The sequence below is a fragment of the Engystomops pustulosus genome, unplaced genomic scaffold (assembly GCF_040894005.1).
Source record: "Engystomops pustulosus unplaced genomic scaffold, aEngPut4.maternal MAT_SCAFFOLD_607, whole genome shotgun sequence".
Lineage (NCBI taxonomy): Eukaryota > Metazoa > Chordata > Amphibia > Anura > Leptodactylidae > Engystomops > Engystomops pustulosus.
In genome coordinates this window covers 27,795-46,597 of record NW_027285486.1, presented here as the reverse complement: position 1 = coordinate 46,597, position 18,803 = coordinate 27,795, and the positions used below count along the sequence as shown (strand labels likewise).

The 18,803-nt window shown below is 38.8% G+C and overlaps 1 protein-coding gene across 1 annotated transcript; it reads left to right on the top strand.

Annotated features, from left to right (window-relative positions):
• Positions 1-453: 453 nt before the first annotated feature.
• Positions 454-13,620, top strand: LOC140111828 (AP-2 complex subunit beta-like; the record flags this gene model as incomplete). The annotated part of the gene is made up of 5 exons (XM_072132433.1): positions 454-599; positions 1,651-1,735; positions 4,158-4,244; positions 9,054-9,208; positions 12,774-13,620. Coding segments are annotated over 5 exons (548 nt in total), but the record flags the coding sequence as incomplete, so codon positions are not given.
• Positions 13,621-18,803: the final 5,183 nt, after the last annotated feature.

The window sequence follows — 18,803 nt, the reverse complement described above, 5'->3', positions numbered from 1 at the left end:
ACAAATTGTGAATTCAGCCTAAGAGGCTACATGCACACCGGTGATAACTTTGTGGCCCGCGTTAGCCGCTTGGAGATGGGAGATAGGACTTGTAGCATGACTGCCCGGCTCGGTCACGGATTGGTGAGAAGCGTCTTGCTCACTGCATCTGTGCACAATAGAGGTCTATGTGGGCTGGCAGCTGGCTTTAGTTTGTGCGACCAGCTCTTGACCCAAAAAAACTGTTTTGTCATGTACCTAAGATTAAGGATAGTATACGCACGAACAGCGGAGAAAGGCAAAGTGCGGCAAAAAATTAAAGCATAACCGCCAGTTGAGATCTTTTTTTATATTGTTTGTAGCGCGAAGGGGAGGTCTGGTGAACATTTTTCTAATATGCAATATTAACAATTTCTGCTTTGTATGTTTGTACAATTTGTGTGTCTATGGAAGCTGCAGGAGCACACATCTAAGGATTAACCCCTTCACATTCCGTTTTGTCTTTCGAAAATAATGCTTATAGCGTGTTGCAGCCAGGGAGAGAGAGCAGAAAAGACAGAAGAGGAGACAGAGAGACCGGTCTTCAATCTTGTAGACAGCTTTGCTATAGAAATGTAGAGGTAACATTGCAACTAAGGGGCACCTATTTCTTTACAAACTAAGCAGAATTTGTTAATGAAGCATATTAGAAAAATGTTCACAACACTGAAATCCCCCCACCCCCCAATATCAAAACCCCCCAAAAATAGTAACTCTAGAAAGTTACCAAGATGTATGCTGCTGTATCTGTAACATGTAATACTGTGATAACTTGGGAAGTAGGAAGAATGAGATTTGAGACTTTTTTTTCCCCCTAATCCGGTGTGGCAGAATTGAAACATAGTATAGATAACAGTAGTGTTCCCTTGTCACATCAGCAGTATGCTGTATTGTATTTTAGCTTTTTATCTTAGTATGCTAAAAGACAGAATTTGATATGATCACCAAGTCAGCTGAATAGGCATGGTAACTGAATAAAAGGTTTTCTTACAGCATCATATCTCCTGGGAAACCCACCCAGTCAATTGTCTGTATTCTTCAGATTTAGCTTTGTCTGTGATGCAATGACACAGGGACATTTACAGCACCAATACATGTTCATTAATGTGACAGCCGTGTAGATAGTGAGACAACAGTACACCCCCCTCCACCCACAGTGCAGTTAGCTGTAGGACATGTCCTTCCACCAGGACGCCACACATTGGTTTTACATACACGAATATCCGTAAATGTATAAGCCTCTAATTCCTATTGACATAATAGAACCCTTTATAACGTGACAGATATAAGTGGGTATTAGGAAATGTTTAGTGCTATTTTCAGCAAGTAACTGACTGACAAACCTTGAGAAAAATCTTATTCCTTTTTATAAATAAATCTGTTTTGAATGTTTCTAATGCGCTCCTGTCAGTAATAACCCAGAAGGGCTTTCTCTTATTTAGAGATAAGGGTACAGATGTCACTTTTGTTCACATGCTTGAGAGAATGATTTGGTAACAGCCAAGTAGAGATGAAGGGTTAATGGATGTTATGAACCCTTCATTTTAGTGATGAGATCTCAGCTGTCAGGGTCACAACGCTAGTTGTAAATCTAGAGAGTTAATTCATGGTTCTCGCTCTTGTGTATGATAGGTGGCTGTGAAAAACAACATTGATGTCTTCTACTTCAGCTGTCTCATCCCTCTGCACGTACTGTTTGTGGAAGATGGTAAAATGGGTAAGAGGCAATTTTGCATGCTGGGTGCATTACTGGAGACCTTTTGTACATCATGATCCTCATTTACATGCATTTAAAATGGATATTCTGTTGTCCTCTTGGTACACGAATTGAAAATAGACATTTCTACCTTGTATCTTTAATGATGCAGGATGAATCAGTACTACGCACATGGGTATTGATTGTGCCCATAACACAATCTGCTACTGACAACCTTCCGACTGACTACTCAGTCTGCGCAGACCCATTTGTAAGCTCAGAATGACACGTTATTGCACACAAATGCTGTTTTCTTTTTTTATTAACCAATTCAAGCAAGATAAAATCCACAAACTGCTATAAGAACACAGGAAAGCATCAGAAGTTAAGGTTAAAAAGAGATCTGCCAGCAGTTTACTGATGGTAGATGTGTCCTAATAAGAAGTTCCAAAGGAACAATGTTCCATAATTATCCATACTAAGCCAGGCGTCAGACGAAGCAGGGGGCAAAATGTACGTTGGGGTTTCGTACAGTATGGTAGTGGTTAGTAAAAGATGGCGTCTGGTGGGTAACATGTTAGGATAATAGTGGTATAAATTCTACAATAGGTATATGCTAGTGATATGATATTTATTTTTGTACAACAGTGATATGCACTACCCTACTGATATTTGAGTATATAGCCTGGTATTTTGTGGATAGAGCCAACGCCTTTTGGAAGAATATACCGTATATACTCGAGTATAAGCCGAGGCCCCTAATTTTACCACAAAAAACCTAGGAAAACCTATTGACTTGAGTACAAGTCGAGGATGGGAAATGCATTGGTCACAGCCTCCCCATTTATATAGCCTGCTGGACCCTGCCCCATAGTATATAGCCAGCCCATATCCCCCAGTATATAGCCTGCCAGCCCATATCCCCCAGTATATAGCCAGCCCCCTGCCCCATTATATAGCCAGCAGCGGGGAAAGCCGGAAAGGTGAGTTTTGCTATATATTTTTTACTCGAGTATAAGCAAAGTTTGCGTTTTCAGCACATTTTTTTGTGTTGAAAAACTAGGCTTATACTCGACTATTTACTTTCCTTCTTATATGTTTTTATGTGTATCTCTTAATGTTGTTTTTTTTTTTTTAGCAGATGTATTTTGTGATGAATTGTATGATTCCAGTAATAAAGATTAGATTTTTTTTTTCCACTCAGTTTTGAAGTACCTTATATTTTGTGCTCTACTGGAGCTTTTTAGTATGGATAATTGTTGGCTTGTTGGGGTCCTCTAGATTGGGAGCAGGAATATTTGGTCAAACTCAGTGATTAACCCTGTTGTAGATTATTTGGTTTTCTTCTTTTATTATAACTCTATATGAAAAGATTGCGGAAATATAGAGTTTTAATAGTTATTGGTGAATTACCCTGGCGCACTCAGGCTACATCACACGAGCGCCTCAGGGAGCCTCATATTTTAATTTATGCACTCTCCCTCACTGGCCCTAGGTGCTGTGGGGTCGGGACCGCTAGCACAACAGGGGGAGTGCATAAATCAATTAGCATAACTTTTATAACTCTATATTTCTGCAATCTGTCATATAAAGTTACAATAAAGAAGTAATGAGGTAACATATTTCCTCAGGTACTTCTTATTAGGACACATCTACCATCATTCCTTTAAAAGAAATCTACCATGGGTTTTTATGCAGAACTGCAGACAGTGTTTGGCAGCAGTCCTTTAAAACGATATAATACCTTTGTGTGTGGTGATAGTAGCAGCAGGACTCTGAACTGTGACTGTGAAAATGGATGTAAATTCTAGGATTGTAGCTGGACTTTAAGTAATGGGGGAATTTCCTCAACCTGCTTTAAGATCTCTGTATTTGACCGCTCTTGTATTCAACTTAAAACATATTATAGTTTTTACTTGGAGCACAGGAGTGGGGGTATGGAGACCAGTTTAGAGCTCTCCAAGCACATAAGTGTAAGAACACTCCTACAGTGCTCCACTTATATTCCTCAAATATAAATGCATTTTTCACAGTCCTGCTGCTGCTAACAACACACAATGTAAAATGTATGATAATGCAGCTCTACAGAACTGCTACCTAACAATGAGTAAATTAAAGGAATGTTGTAATAAAGCTAAGGACTTTCTTGTGCAATGGAAGAGGTAGGGAGAGCAGTAAGGCACAGAGTGTACAGCAAACGCAAAGCCAAAGTCGCATAAAATTCGGAAGCGGTATAAGTGAGTCAGTAATGACAAAGTACTGTAAATATGTCTAGTGGATAATAGGAATGACATATACCCATGTATGCTACAGCTATGGGATGATGTCACCAGCCAGATGCAAGTTTCAGTATTTTTGTAGTTTTGTATTTCTCTGTAGCAGCAATTATCTTGATCTTGCTCTATGTGTACAATATTTATTGTATTATGCTTTCATTCCTTAGAGAGGCAAGTCTTCCTGGCCACATGGAAAGATATACCTAATGAGAATGAGCTGCAGTTCCAGATCAAAGAATGCCACCTGAATGCAGGTAAGTTGTTAAGTTTCTGCATAGAAATAATACAATTCTATCTTAAAGGAAATCTGCCATCAAAATCATGCATGATAAATCAGGGACACTTACTCATAGATCCAGGCACTGTGACTTTGATAATCTTGTACCCCAGTAATAGCAGTGTTAAGCCGCTAGCTTTATCGGAACATACCGATAAGCTAGGAAACCGTGCACTACATAGCGCTGCGATCGCCGCTCCAAGCTTACAGCGGTCTGAGATATTCATGAGGGGGCGGTCAGAGGCACTCCCCTCTCCTCAGCTTCTGCCCTGGACTTCCACACCATATGCTGGCGGTGTCTGTCTCCTCATGAATACGCAGGACCGCTGTAAGCATGGTCTGACGTTCAAAGAGCTATGTAGTGCTGTGTTTGCTAGATTTATGGGTATGTTCCGATAAAGCAAGCGGTTTAACACTGCTACTACTGTGTTGGGCTAGGGAGCTGCTTACTTAAGTACGCAGCTCTTTGATTCATTACTTCGGGTAACAGGTCCTCTTTAATTTGACTGACAGCTACCCTGAATACAGGTTTGTTCTTAAGTTGAATTTGTATGTTAGTCGAAACTGTGTATTTTATAATTGTAGATTCAGACAAAAAAAAAATTGGCCCCAGTGACAATTGGAGTTTAAAAATTTTTTGCTGTAATGGGACCAAGGATTATCAATAAAGCTTCATTACAGACACTTTACAGCTGATTATTACAATCTGGGACTATAGTAAAGCATTCAGAAAGCTTAACCAGAGGTCAGAAGGGTCTGTTTGTAACTATGGGTCGTCTTTAAGTTGGGTGTCCTTAAGTAGGGGACCGCCTGTATTAGTAAATGCTATCTTGGAGAGGCTATGTCATCCAAAACTCATCACTTCTGGTGTCCAAGTGGATTCTTGGCATCAAAGCACAGTTGGGATTAAAATCTAATATTTTCAATTATACTGCAAGTAGATATGGATTTGCATGTCACTTCTCTAGATCAGTCAATGGATTTGTAAAGTGGGGGTGGTTTGATTGATTCCCTTTAAAAGGCAAAACTAGAAGTATGCTGTTGTCACTTATGAACTTTATAGGCATCAACTACTTGTTCAATGGGGATCTGGGGGTGGGGGTTGGTTCCCCCTTGTCCCACCACAGCCAAGAAAAGCTGAATGGAGCGGTTGTCAAAGTGTAACTCCTCCTGCTCCCCCACTTCCAAATACACAGACAGACCTTTTGTGGCTAGCTATTATAACCTGTACAAGCTTTATTGTTTGTTTCCTCTGATCAGTATTTTAGAAGATGTCTGCCAGAGACTCTGTAATAACATTGCACTTTAGTGTATTGGCGCTACTGCAAAGAAAAGAGAAGATTGCTGATCAATGCCCTATCCCGTTCTCATGGAAATACATTGTACATATACAAGGGCAGATGAATTGGTAGTGTTATAAAAGTAATATGATGTACATTGTGGAGCAGCAACCATAGATTGCTATATCGATTCTTGTTGCTTTGATGTCATAAGCTTTGAATTAAAAAGCTAGAAAATTTGATACTGTAAGAAATATTAGGAACAAGTGCATATTGGTGTCATTTATGTATCTATGGTCCCTGCCGGGCAGTATAGTGTAGTCTGTAGGCAGTCTGTCATCTGTCATGGGCCATTAAAATGGATACCTTAAAATTTTTGTGCCTGTGGTTGTGACATATAAGAATAGTTTAAATTTTAAAGTTACAAATACTGGGGAAAATATTTTTTCGTAATTTCTTTATTGTATTGGGAAGTGTTTATTTATTAAATATTTATTAATGTTTTTTGTGTTTTTTTTATTTTAAATGTGAAGAAAGGAGAAGGTAGAAGCAATAATAAATCGCTTATACCGTCTCCTTAGGTTTCCTTCGGCTGTGTCTGACAGCCGCTAATAGTGGGACATCACTGCAGACTTGCTAACCTGCTTACGTCTTTTGTCAGTGGGCGTTCAGGATCAATTTAAACTAAGCATATCTTTGAAAACTGCTATTATACAGCTGTACACATATCACTATATTGTTCATCCTCGTGCCTGTGAAGTTCCATTCTACGTTCGTAAAGTTGACTCACCCGTCTATGCAAATGACCCCATGTTAGTCCAATCATCATCTTTCCTTTGAGCTGAGTCTGGCATATGTTCTTCCAGCTCAGTCAATCCTCCAGCTTCCTGGCTTGCTTTCTCTTCAGCCAAGTCACTGTGTGATTCCCCCCTTACTCGGGAGTGAGAGAGACGCTGGCTGTGTTTGACTCACTGAAGAGAATCCCTGAGGGAGGGGAAATGAAGGAGCTGATTTTTATTCAGCGAGTCACACGCGGCCAGCATATCTCTCATTCTTGAGGGTGCGGGAATGTGGGGTATTGTCAGCACTCCCGCCATTAATCAGGAAGCTGGAGGCGTGGCTGACCTGGAAGAATTTGAATATGTATAGATGGCTGAGCTGGAAGAATATAAATATTGCATAGAACTTTACAAACAAACTGTGAAACTTGACAGGCCTGGGGAAGAACAACATAGGGATAGTTGTACTGCTGTATAATAGAAGTTTCCAATTATAAGTATAGTTAGTGTGGATTAGTTTAACGAACACTAACTTTTTGTGGCAAAGGGAAATTTGTAGATGGTAAATTGTAGATGCTTCTTAATATTCTAGCGCTGGGACCTTGTAGGGCTCTTTCCAACAAATACAAATAGTTAACTAATTATGGATTACACTTTTCTGAAAAATCTTCTTTTCTGGAAAATCTTGACTTCTTGGCATCAGTTTTCTATAGAAATCAATTAAAGAGGACCTTCCAATTCTCCTGACATGCTTGTTTTAGTAAGCTGTACTGTATCTGATCAGTGTCTCCGCTTACTGAAAGCATACATAAAATGCACATTATTCAGCGATTAAACTTGCATGCATAAAAACGTATTGTTAGATGACTTTATTATTCTTCTTACTTAGGATTTACAATTCTCTTTGAATTCTCATCAGTATTTAATATGGATTTTATGGATGTTTTATTTTCTAGGTTTATAGTATAGTATGCAGTGCTCCTGATACATAGATAAAAATGTGGCTTTAAGCTAAATTAACCATGTTGTGAGTTGTCGGCATGTTTCAAGGTGTTAGATCATGATTCCTTATATACCCAAATCCTCTACTTCTCCTGCTAGCTGCCCTTTTACATGCCCACAATCCTATCTATTGTCCTTTCAGCATCCTTATATGTGCTGTTAGTCGGTCCCTACATGCATCATGATGAAGAGTAGATCGCATTTGTGGAAGCATGGAAGCTGATTTCCAGTTCAACAGCTCTGTTCTCGGAGAGAGTGCGTGATGCCAGCTAAAAATAGTCCAGGTCATGTGACAGTCTACTGGCATTATATCTGAGAAGAGTTATTAACCCATGGACTCCTAGGAATTCTTTGCAGTATTGCGGGAGGCCACACGATTCCTTTACACAGAACAAAGGCTGGCACAGCAGTGCAGTGAGTGTTATGCTCTGGGACTCTGGCACAGTAACTCGCTCTATAAAGGACAATTTCTCGGACTGCAGACCTGTGAATGAAACATTATTCTGTTAGTAGTGTCTCTTGGCCTGCGGCAGGGTTAGACAAGAGGCCTGGTAATAACTCCTTGGAAATTACTCTGCAAGGGTGCTAGTGGGTGCACACAGTGTGCTGAGCAATAGACAGAGAAAGCCAGCTTGAACCCATTGTAGTGTGCCAGAGGTATTGTGGATTGCTATCCGTTATCACTAGATCTTTTCCCCTGATTCCCTTTAGAGCTCTTTGCTGTAAACACCTTCTACTACTATATATCTGCTTAGAGGAGTGTTTTAAAATAACTGACTTGCACACAGAACTTCCCTGCTGTTGCTTTTATTGTACATAACAATTCTGTGTCTGATCCACATCTATTTGTTGATGTATAGACAAGTGGGTCATCATTCAGGCACAGTTATATAAAACACTAATCATCCCTGGCCAAACTGGAGTGTTTACTTTAGTGGGGTTTTTTTTTTAAGTGGCTTTTGGCTGAAGTTTGGGCACTCAGGTTATAAAAGGTTAGCCATCACTGACCTAGGGTTTAAAGTACCGTATAGTAAAATAGTAAAAAAAAAAAAAAAAAAAAGTTTAAAAATAAGCCTAAAAATTCTAATCACCCCCTTTCCCTAGAACTGATAAATATAAACAGTACAAATCATAAATTTGTTAGGTTTTATTGTTATATTCTTCTCTTATTTGTTTTATATTACATAAGTTATATGATTCTTGAAACCTCAATAAAATGATTGAACTATAAACATGTTAGGTATCGCCGCATGTCCGATCTATCAAAATATAATATCCGTTTAATTTAACCCCATAACGGAAAATAGCGCCCAAAGTCAAAAACACAAATTTTTTTGGCGCCAGGTTCATGGAAAATTTGTCCTATTACACAAACATAATTTATACATAAATTTAGAACTTGGTTTCAGTGGGAGTTCATTATTCTCAGCTTTGCCATACTATTGGAAGTTGCTTTGTATTGAACATTCTTGTATCCTGTTGGTTAGTGATTGCAGTCATTTATGTTCTAAAGCGCTTTCCTCTTGTATTCTTTTTCATTATTGTCGCACAATCTTTTTGTAAATGCTTTTCAGGGTTTTTTTTAGTGCTTTAAAGATGAATCATTGGCAATTGCTTCAATTTGGAATGACATGGTTCACTGTGCTCCTTTGTATAGTTCATGAGCGCTGATCAGACATTTCTTTCTTGAATTGCTAAAAAACAAACTTACTGTTTCTATTTTAGACACTGTTTCCAGCAAGCTGCAGAATAATAATGTTTACACTATTGCAAAGAGGAATGTGGAAGGGCAGGATATGTTGTACCAGTCCCTGAAACTTACCAATGGCATCTGGATTTTGGCAGAGCTACGGATCCAACCAGGCAACCCCAATTACACAGTAAGTATCCAAGAAACCTGGTAAAGGGATTTGTGAGGCAGGTGATGGTGATGGCAGTCTGAGGGTCTGCTAGACCTGGGACAGAGCTGTTGGAGATAACACAGCACAAGACTGCTGCTGGTGGACAGACTCCACAACTTACAAAGGACTGTGACCCAGGTCAGTGTGTATAGCTATTTTGGTTTTGTTAAACTGAAGGAAATAAAACCGTTAACTTAGACTACTGCAGGAGTGTAATTGAGTTGATCCACCACAATTTTTGGATTATATGACAATAATGGATATTCTCAGTCTTCGATCCAAAACATTCAAAAAATGAACACATAAGATGGGAACCATGTTAAAGTAGAAGGAATTTAATATGCATAATAATTGGTATTAAGCTTTTGTTGCATAACTAACATTCTTGATGTGGCCTTTTGTCACAAAACACAAACACAGTAATAGGCAGTGTTATATTTAGCATTTTTCTTGTGTAGTGATATTAACCGGTTAAGGACCGGGCCCTTCCCGTTTTTTCATTTCCATTTTTCACTCCCCACCTTCAAAAATCTATAACTTTTTTATTTTTACACGTAAAAAGCTATGTGACGGCTCGTTTTTTGCGTAACAAATTGCACTTCATAGTGATGGTATTAAATATTCCATGCCATGTACTGGGAAGCGGGAAAAAAATTCCAAATGCAGTGAAAATGGTGAAAAAACGCATTTGTGTCGTATTCTTGCGGGCTTGGATATTACGGCTTTCACTTCACGCCACAAATGACGCATCTAATTTATTCTTCGGGTCAGTACGATTACAGGGATACCAAATTTGTATAGGTTTTATAATGTTTTCATACATTTACAAAAATTAAAACCTCATGAACAAAATTTTTTTTTTTTATTTTGCCGTCTTCTTGTGCTTATAACTTTTTCATATTTTGGTGTATGGAGTTGAGGGTGTCATCTTTTGCGACTTTTGATGATGTTTTCAATGATATTATTTTTAGGACTGTACAACCTTTTGATCACTTTTTATAGAATTTTTAATTTTTTTTTAAATGGCAAAAAAGTGCCAGTTTTGACTTTGGACGCGATTTTCCGTTACGGGGTTAAACGCAGTGAAAAACCGTTATTATATTTTGATAGATCGGGCATTTTCGGACGCGGCGATACCTAATGTGTTTATGATTTTTACTGTTTATTTATATTTATATCAGTTCTAGGGAAAGGGGGGTGATTTGAATTTTTAGGTTTTTTTATTATAATTTTTTTTTTTTAACTTTTTTTTAATTTTTATTTTTACTATTTTTCAGACTCCCTAGGGTACTTTAACCCTAGGTTGTCTGATCGATCCTACCATATACTGCCATACTACAGTATGGCAGTATATGGGGATTTTACTCCTCATACATTACAATGTGCTGATAGCACATTGTAATGAATGGGTTAACCCGAAGTAGCTTCGGGTCTTCGTGAGACCCGAAGCTACCATGGCAACGGATCGCCGCTCCCCGATGACGTCACAGGGAGCGGCGATCCTCGGAAAGATGGCGGCGCCCATGCGCCGCCATCTGTTTGAAGCCGCCGGCAACTTTGCCGGCGGCGTTCTGCAAGTAAACACCCGCGATCGGTGCCGGGTGTTACCGGTAAGCCTTTGCTGCAATATGCAGCAGAGACTTACCGGCTATGGAGAGGGCTCGGCCCGCGAGCCCTCTCCATGCATCGGAACGCGGCCGCCGCCGTGAATACACGGCGGGCAGTCGCGAACCGGTTAAACTGTAGAAAGTGATGGCGCTGTATATTCTATGTAACTCCAGACTGGAGCCTTTACTTTATCAATGAAGAAGGTTATGATATTTGTGAAAATTGTAAGCAAAAGTCTTTATGTCCAAGTTCTATGCTGAAAAATGGCTAATCAGTTGTGTTATATCAAGGTATTTGCATATTTAACAGAATCCTGTAGTGGAGCATCAATGACGTTAACAGTACGCTATGCTGACGAGGCCCAACCAGGTCGAAACAGGGTTGTCTACAATTGGGAATCTGTTTCTTGTGGATTAGATATACTGGTGTGGCTTAATCCCATTGTTTTCCATTTTTAATACCTTGGAAAATGTATTCGCATATTTTCCAGAATCCCCTAGTAGACCATAAGTGGCTATAAGTCTCCACACACCTATAAGGCGACGTTAATTGGTAAACTCTCCATAAGGAGAACTATTACTTCCTGACCATATGGATAGTGAGACAGTGTGGATAAGTATAGATACCATTCTTCACCTCTGTTAAATTCACTTAGTTTGATACTAGGATTAATGGCTTGTATAGCTAGTATGGTGAACAGGAGGAGTCTCCATAACAGTCTTGATACTATATCACATTTACTAGTTGGTGCAGTTGTATGCCTGCTAGCAGAAAATAGAAAGTATCCTATGATTTATCCTGCACATGTATAACCATTCAAGTTGAAATACATTACACTACATATGCAGTGCAATAGGGCTTCTTTGTGAGTTTAATTCTCGGGAAACCAATAACGAATTGAACATAACATTGCACATACATTCATTTCATTATTTTGGTAGTTATAGAATAAGGGTCATTTTTGTCTTTTAACAATTTTTTTTTAAGCCATGACCCTATTTTTCTTAGCCTAAAAAAATATGGAAGCTTCTTAATTACATTTTAAAATACTGTTATATGGAGTTATTTCTATATATGGAGACAGACTGGAGATCAAAATTAGAGAAAAGTGTATGATCATTTGATTTTTTTGCAGAAATTCCATGGATACACATTTGATGGATTTTTTAGAAGGGGTACACCAAGCCACTAGAAGAGTGTTTTAAAAAATTACCAAAGTACATCAATATAACACCTTTATTTTGCTAAAAATTTAATCATCATAATTAGAGAACCAAAATGACTGTAAAACAGAGAAAGATTATAATATAATTTACTGAAGGTAAAAACAGTCACCAATCAGTAGTCGGAGGTTAATAGGACTTTGCTTTGATTGACCTCCGCACATCTCTAGCCACAGGATATCACCAGTCTCTCACACTTCTCTGCTGCGATTTTGGTCCACTCTTCTTCCACTCTTCCACAATTCTGTGACTTTTGTCACCATTGATTTTAGAGAGGTTTACTATTGGGTTTAGATTCGACTCTCCATTTCATTGTTTCAGTGTTTTCGGTTTCAACAAACTGCTTAAACCATTTTGTTGTATGATGGGAGGCATTGTAATCCTTGAAAATTGCTGGCTGATTGACTGAAGAACGCAAGGAACAACCATATGTTGTTAAAGAAGGTTCTGATACACACTTGCATTCACTCTACTATGTAGTTGTATGAGACACTTCATGTCCATTAACAATTTTTTAATTAACAACCAGCCTGATTTGGCTGTTAATTAAACAAGTGTTCATGCAACTGCTGACAAGTGTATGGCCACCTATACTGTGTAGACTAGGACAGTATCTCTGGTTGGTAGGAAATGTATTGATAATTATTTTACTGCTGAAGGTGAAATCCATGAGACTTCCATTTTAATATTTGTGTGTGTTGTTCCTCTTGCAGCTTTCCCTGAAGTGTCGTGCTCCGGAGGTGTGTAACTATGTGTACCAAGTGTATGATTCCATCTTGAAGAACTAAATGTGATAAAAGTGCAGAGGCCAACCTCCTGTTGATGAAAACTCTTGCTCATATAAAATGCTAGTCTACCCTCCTATTCTACGGCGTACTGGGTCGTACATTCCAACTCTTTAAAGCGCTAGTGGGACAAAGAGAATAGGGAAAAATACTTGTTAAGTTTCAATAGGGAGACACAATCTGTACAGGTGGCAGCCATCTTTGGAAGGTACTGACCACGTCTGGTTGCACAACCTCCTTATTCACTACACAGCAATATACATATAGACCAGTATCTCATTTGCAAGATATGTTCTCTTCTTCAATATATTGTGCTTAACATATTATTCCAGTTCTGCATTGTGTAGATGTTCTTTGCCAACATTAATCATAATCACTGATGTTATTTAGAAAACTAGTAATTGTATACTTAGGTTGGATATATTGTGTATGTCTTTGTACCTAAACTATGTCTGCTTACTGTGAATCAATTCTAAAGCATCTGATTCCCCCAAAATCTATATCCGCCTGATGGCCTTCTTATCAGCCCTACCAGTCTTGGCTTAACAACTTCTAATAAAAATCACCAGATAATTTTGCCCACTTTAGTGCCACTTGTGTTGCTATTTCATGTGTTTTATTCAACCATCCCAAATATGTGTACATTCCGTGCCAATGGTCAGTGCATTGCAGCCTAAGGGAGCATGTCAGTTGTTGTTTGTAAAATCCTATTTCCTGTGTTCTAAGAATTCCTCACAACATTGACCATATCAATAAAATGTATTTCAGAAAAACATGCTAAGTTGTGTTGTCCTGTTTATAATACATGTGAATGCATACATACATGACAATATAAAAATAAATTAGCTGGTCACATTCATTCTCCATATGGATGACCCCCTACTAGAGACAATTTTTAGAGATTTGATGTCTCTAGAGTTGTACTGACCTGAAGAATATAATGATCAAGTCATTGTGTTGAAAGGAGAAAGAGAAGACAGCACTCCTAGACTCCAATTACAATTGGGTGGTGCTCGCAGCTGGGGGTCCGGTGCTCAGAGTCCCATAGTCAGCATAAGCAATAAAGGAAGCCACAGCACCCAGTACGGTTCAGTTCCAAGAAATCTTTATTGTAACATCATCCAAGCATAAAAATTGCAACGTTTCGATTCCAGTTGAATCTATGCTTGAGAAAGATTCAACTGGAATCGAAACATTGCAATTTTTATGCTTGGATGATGTTACAATAACGATTTCTTAGAACTGAACCGTATCGGGTGCTGTGGCTTCCTCCATTCCTCAAGTCATTGTGTTACTATCTAGTTAAGGGTTAATAAAAGTTCATTACTAAATTCTAATTTAACCTAAAATGCAACCAACTTAAAATTTCACACTTGTAGACATACGAGGGCTTGTTTTTTTTGCAGGTTAATAGTGATAGCTTTTGAAAGGTAAGGGTATAAAATTGCAAAAAAGTTAATGGACATCTTAGACCTAAACAGGCTGGTCGCTTATAGGTTTAATCAGCACCTGCTGTATAGAAGACTTGTCAACAGATTTTGACCACCCTGACTAACAACGCCTGCTGATATGGGGAGTACTTGTAACTGTTTATCACCACAAATTAGCTGGCAGTGGGGAACTGTTCCTTAAATTAGATCAGATCAGATATGCAAATTAGCTTTTCTGACTCTTCTCTCTTCTGGGCTACCAGTGAACCATGCCCACATATTTTGACTGAGAGCTCTACATTTCATTCATCTCTGGCACTTTAGCATCCTGTCGTACCCCTACTGTACTGTATGTACTGTACTGTATGTATCTGATGACTTGAAATCACAGTAGCCTCCGTGGAGGATAGACAGGAGTAGACACCCATGGAGGCATGTTGTGATTTCATGTCATCAGATACATACATGGGGTACATTTTGCAAATGTAAAGGGCAACAGAAACTTTGATGACATCACCCTTGTCACATGACGTGACCTGTTTAATAGTAAGGAGGCATAAGGCATGGGAAAAAGTAGATGAGTAGGGTCGGCCAAGCAAGCACGTCCCCTTTGATTCCAGGTAATATAAGATAAAATTGATTTATTGGGATGTGAAGGAAACAATTTTTAGATAAAAGAAGGATGTCAGTTAATAGGACACTATGGGAACCTGCCACTAGCTGTATATGTGAAAATGTGGTGACAGATTCAATTACAGTTTATTTTGGCATTGGCATTTTTTTTTCATATCTGTGATTTTTCACTGAAGCCATTTTGACTTATGGACACATACAGATTGGTTTTCTCTTTGTGGCTTCAGTATTTTTCACTGATGCCTCACTGAACCATTCTTTTCAATGGAAAAAAGGGTCTCTTTTTCGTTCAGACAGAATTGGATCAGTGGAGTAAAATTGGTGTGAAAAAGCACTTTGTAGAGAATGGTTCAATAAGGCATCAGTGAAAAATCTATTCCCCCCATACTGTACAGTACAAACAAAAAGTTAGGACACACCTCATTCAAAGAGTTTTCTGTATTTTTCATGACTATAAAAATTGTAGATTCATACTGAAGGCATCAAAACTATAAATAAACACATTTAGAATTATAACACAAAAAAGTGTTAAACAACTGAAAATATGTCTTTTCTTCTAGGTTCTTCAAAGTAGCCACATTTTGCTTTGATTACTGCTTTGCACATTCTTGGTATTCTCTTGATGAGCTTCAAGAGGTAGCCACCAGAAATAGTTTTCACATCACATATGTGCATCGTCAGGTTTAATAAGTGGGATTTCTTGCCTTATAAATGGGGTTGGGACCATCAGTTGTGTTGTGCAGAAGTCAGGTGGATACTGAACTGATAGTCCTACTGAATGAACTGTTAGTATTTGTATTATGGCTAGAAAAAAAGCAGCTGTCTCCTTTAGGCTCCAAGGTCAAACAGGACCGCTAAAGGGTTAAACAGCCGGGATCACAACTATCGTGATCCCGGCTGCTCTTGCAGAGGCTCGGCTGTCATGTACAGCCGGCCTCCTGTGTGATCAACATGCCGTTGGGGACTGTCATCGTGGCCCAAACAGAAGCTCACCATATCGTTCCCCAATGTCACGGTGGATTAAGGGGTTAAGACTGTGCTTGTTGAAACGCGTTGATCTGGATGTACCTGCACGGTTGTCAGCATGTATTTTATTTAATAAAAGAAGTTATGACGTACGTTTAATCCTGAAGTGCTTCAGTGTGCCTGATTTTCTACATTTTATATACCGTAGATAGATATAATTGCCATTACTTCTTGCTTGAATATTATCCAATATATGACAAATGGGATCGGGGACCAAACATTTTTTTTTAAATAGATTATGAAAATATTTAAACATAAACATTTGGCGGATCTTCAATGGTGCTTATCTGTTTAATGAAAGCTTAAAATGGTCCAAGCCTTGTTTTTTTTAATCTATTATGGTGTTTTTGTCAGAATGGATGAGTGTTTTGTTTTTCTTCATTCAGTTCATACAATTTCTGCTATTTATGCCACAATGTGACTTTTTGAAAAAACAAACAAACAAAAACTGTCTACTTAGTCTTAACCCCTTAAGGACGCAGCCATTTTGTAGCTTAAGGCTCAGTCCCATTTTTTGGATTCTGACTTGTGTCTCTTTTTATGGTTATAACTGTTACTTATCTAAACGATTCTGAGATTTTTTTTTCCCCACATGTTGCACTTCATTTCAGTGGTAAATTTTGACTGATAGGTTTTGCATTTATTTACAACTGAAATTAATCATCAGGCAGATAGATTTACCACCTAAATAAGTTGCTGAATAACATTTCCCATATGTCTGCTTTACATTATCATTTTTGAAATATCTGGATAATTTATTTTGACGTCACGAGGCTTACAAATCGAATACCGCTTTTCCGTATTTTCAGAATTGACCATTTTGGGGATAAATACCATTTTGAATGAAATTTAAAATATTTAGCGTTAAAACCCCCTATATAATCAACCAATTTTCAAATCTGCACACCTCAAACTATCAGAAACAGCTTTTAGGAAGATCATTAACCCCTTGAGATCTTCATTGTAATTGATTCAAAATGGAGGTGAAATTTAGAATGGTCAAATTGTGCCGGTTATACGTTCATTTAGCCCTAAAATTTACACATTTCCAAAAGATAAAAAGAGAGAACCCACCATACAATTTGTTCTGCTAGGTACAGAGAACACACACACACACACACACACACACACACACGGCCGTTACTTGTTTTATGGGCACACAGCGAGGCACAGAAGGGAAGGAGCGCCCTGCAGCTGCCAGAATTTTAGTTTTCTTGTTTCATCTTGCGTGTTCAATAATTTACTTTTATTCTACGGGTTGTTACTGATGCGGTGATACAATATATGTGGGGTTTGTGTTATGCTTTATAGGAGTTGTATCGCACACCTATCAATCATTTATTCAGATGCACTGGAAAGGGTCTCAATCCCATTCGTACAATTCAATATGGAATCCAGTCACACTGATTTTGGTTGAGTTTTAATTTATTTTTGCAAACAAGTATATTCATGTGACGTTTCGGTCAATCTCTGATCTTCATCAGACACTGCAAAATGATGAGGCAAAAAATGAGTACAGTGAGTACAAATGAGTACAAACATTTGTTCATATCAAAGAAAAAAGTTAGTAGTGAAAGAAATATATACAAAATTATATTTACATAGTTACAACTTGGTGTGACAATCAGAAGGGTACATGGGAGGGTACACACAATGTGGCTTCAAGATGGATCTGAATTATCACTGTGAAGTGCTAGTAGTAAATGTATCAATTATAATTATCATTGATGAACAGAGGTATTTGTGGAGAATAGTATAATCGATAGTAGAGCTGCGTCATAAAGTAGGCTGAGCAGTAGAGGATACCTGTAGAAAAGATAAAATAAAATAGTGCTTACCAGTTTGCAAGTAAACAAGGCATCAAAAGCTGCTTTGCAGGCATGTGGCGCTTACTGGAATCGCGGGAGTCCACTCACTAGAGTAAAAGCGCTGCACTGGTATGCGCTGCAGGGATTTAAATGGAAATTGGGCGCTCCCGCGCCCAGACGCGACACTTCCGTTCTAGACCAGAAGTGCGTCATAGCTTGCGTTCCACTCGTACTCGCGATGTGGAACGCAGAGGCTGATTGGAGCATGCAGAGGGGGAGTGAATGATGCATAGACGATTGACGTCTAGTGCATCTGAGGGGATGGAGCGTTAGTATTATGAATAGTAAAGCGCTGGCATAATTGGATAAAACCAAAGTAACAGAAAGTAGAATGTAGAAATAAGGCTATAGTATATGCTTTGGGGAAGGTGACATTAGATCAAATGAGATAAGATAGGAGAGACATCATAGAGTATAGAGGAAACATTTGATATACATTTGATTATTTTAGCATATTTCTAACATATTTCTACTATGTCGTATATACACTCACCGGCCACTTTATTAGGTACACCATGCTAGTAACGGGTTGGACCCCCTTTTGCCTTCAGAACTGCCTCAATTCTTCGTGGCATAGATTCAACAAGGTGCTGGAAGCATTCCTCAGAGATTTTGGTCCATTGTGGTCATAAAGGGATGGACATGGTCAGCAACAATACTCAGGTAGGCTGTGGCGTTGCAACGATGCTCAATTGGTACCAAGGGGCCCAAAGAGTGCCAAGAAAATATTCACCACACCACGACACCACCACCACCAGCCTGAACCATTGATACAAGGCAGGATGGATCCATGCTTTCATGTTGTTGACGCCAAATTCTGACCCTACCATCCGAATGTCGCAGCAGAAATCGAGACTCATCAGACCAGGCAACGTTTTTCCAATTTTCTACTGTCCAATTTCGATGAGCTTGTGCAAATTGTAGCCTCAGTTTCCTGTTCTTAGCTCAAAGGAGTGGCACCCGGTGTGGTCTTCTGCTGCTGTAGCCCATCTGCCTCAAAG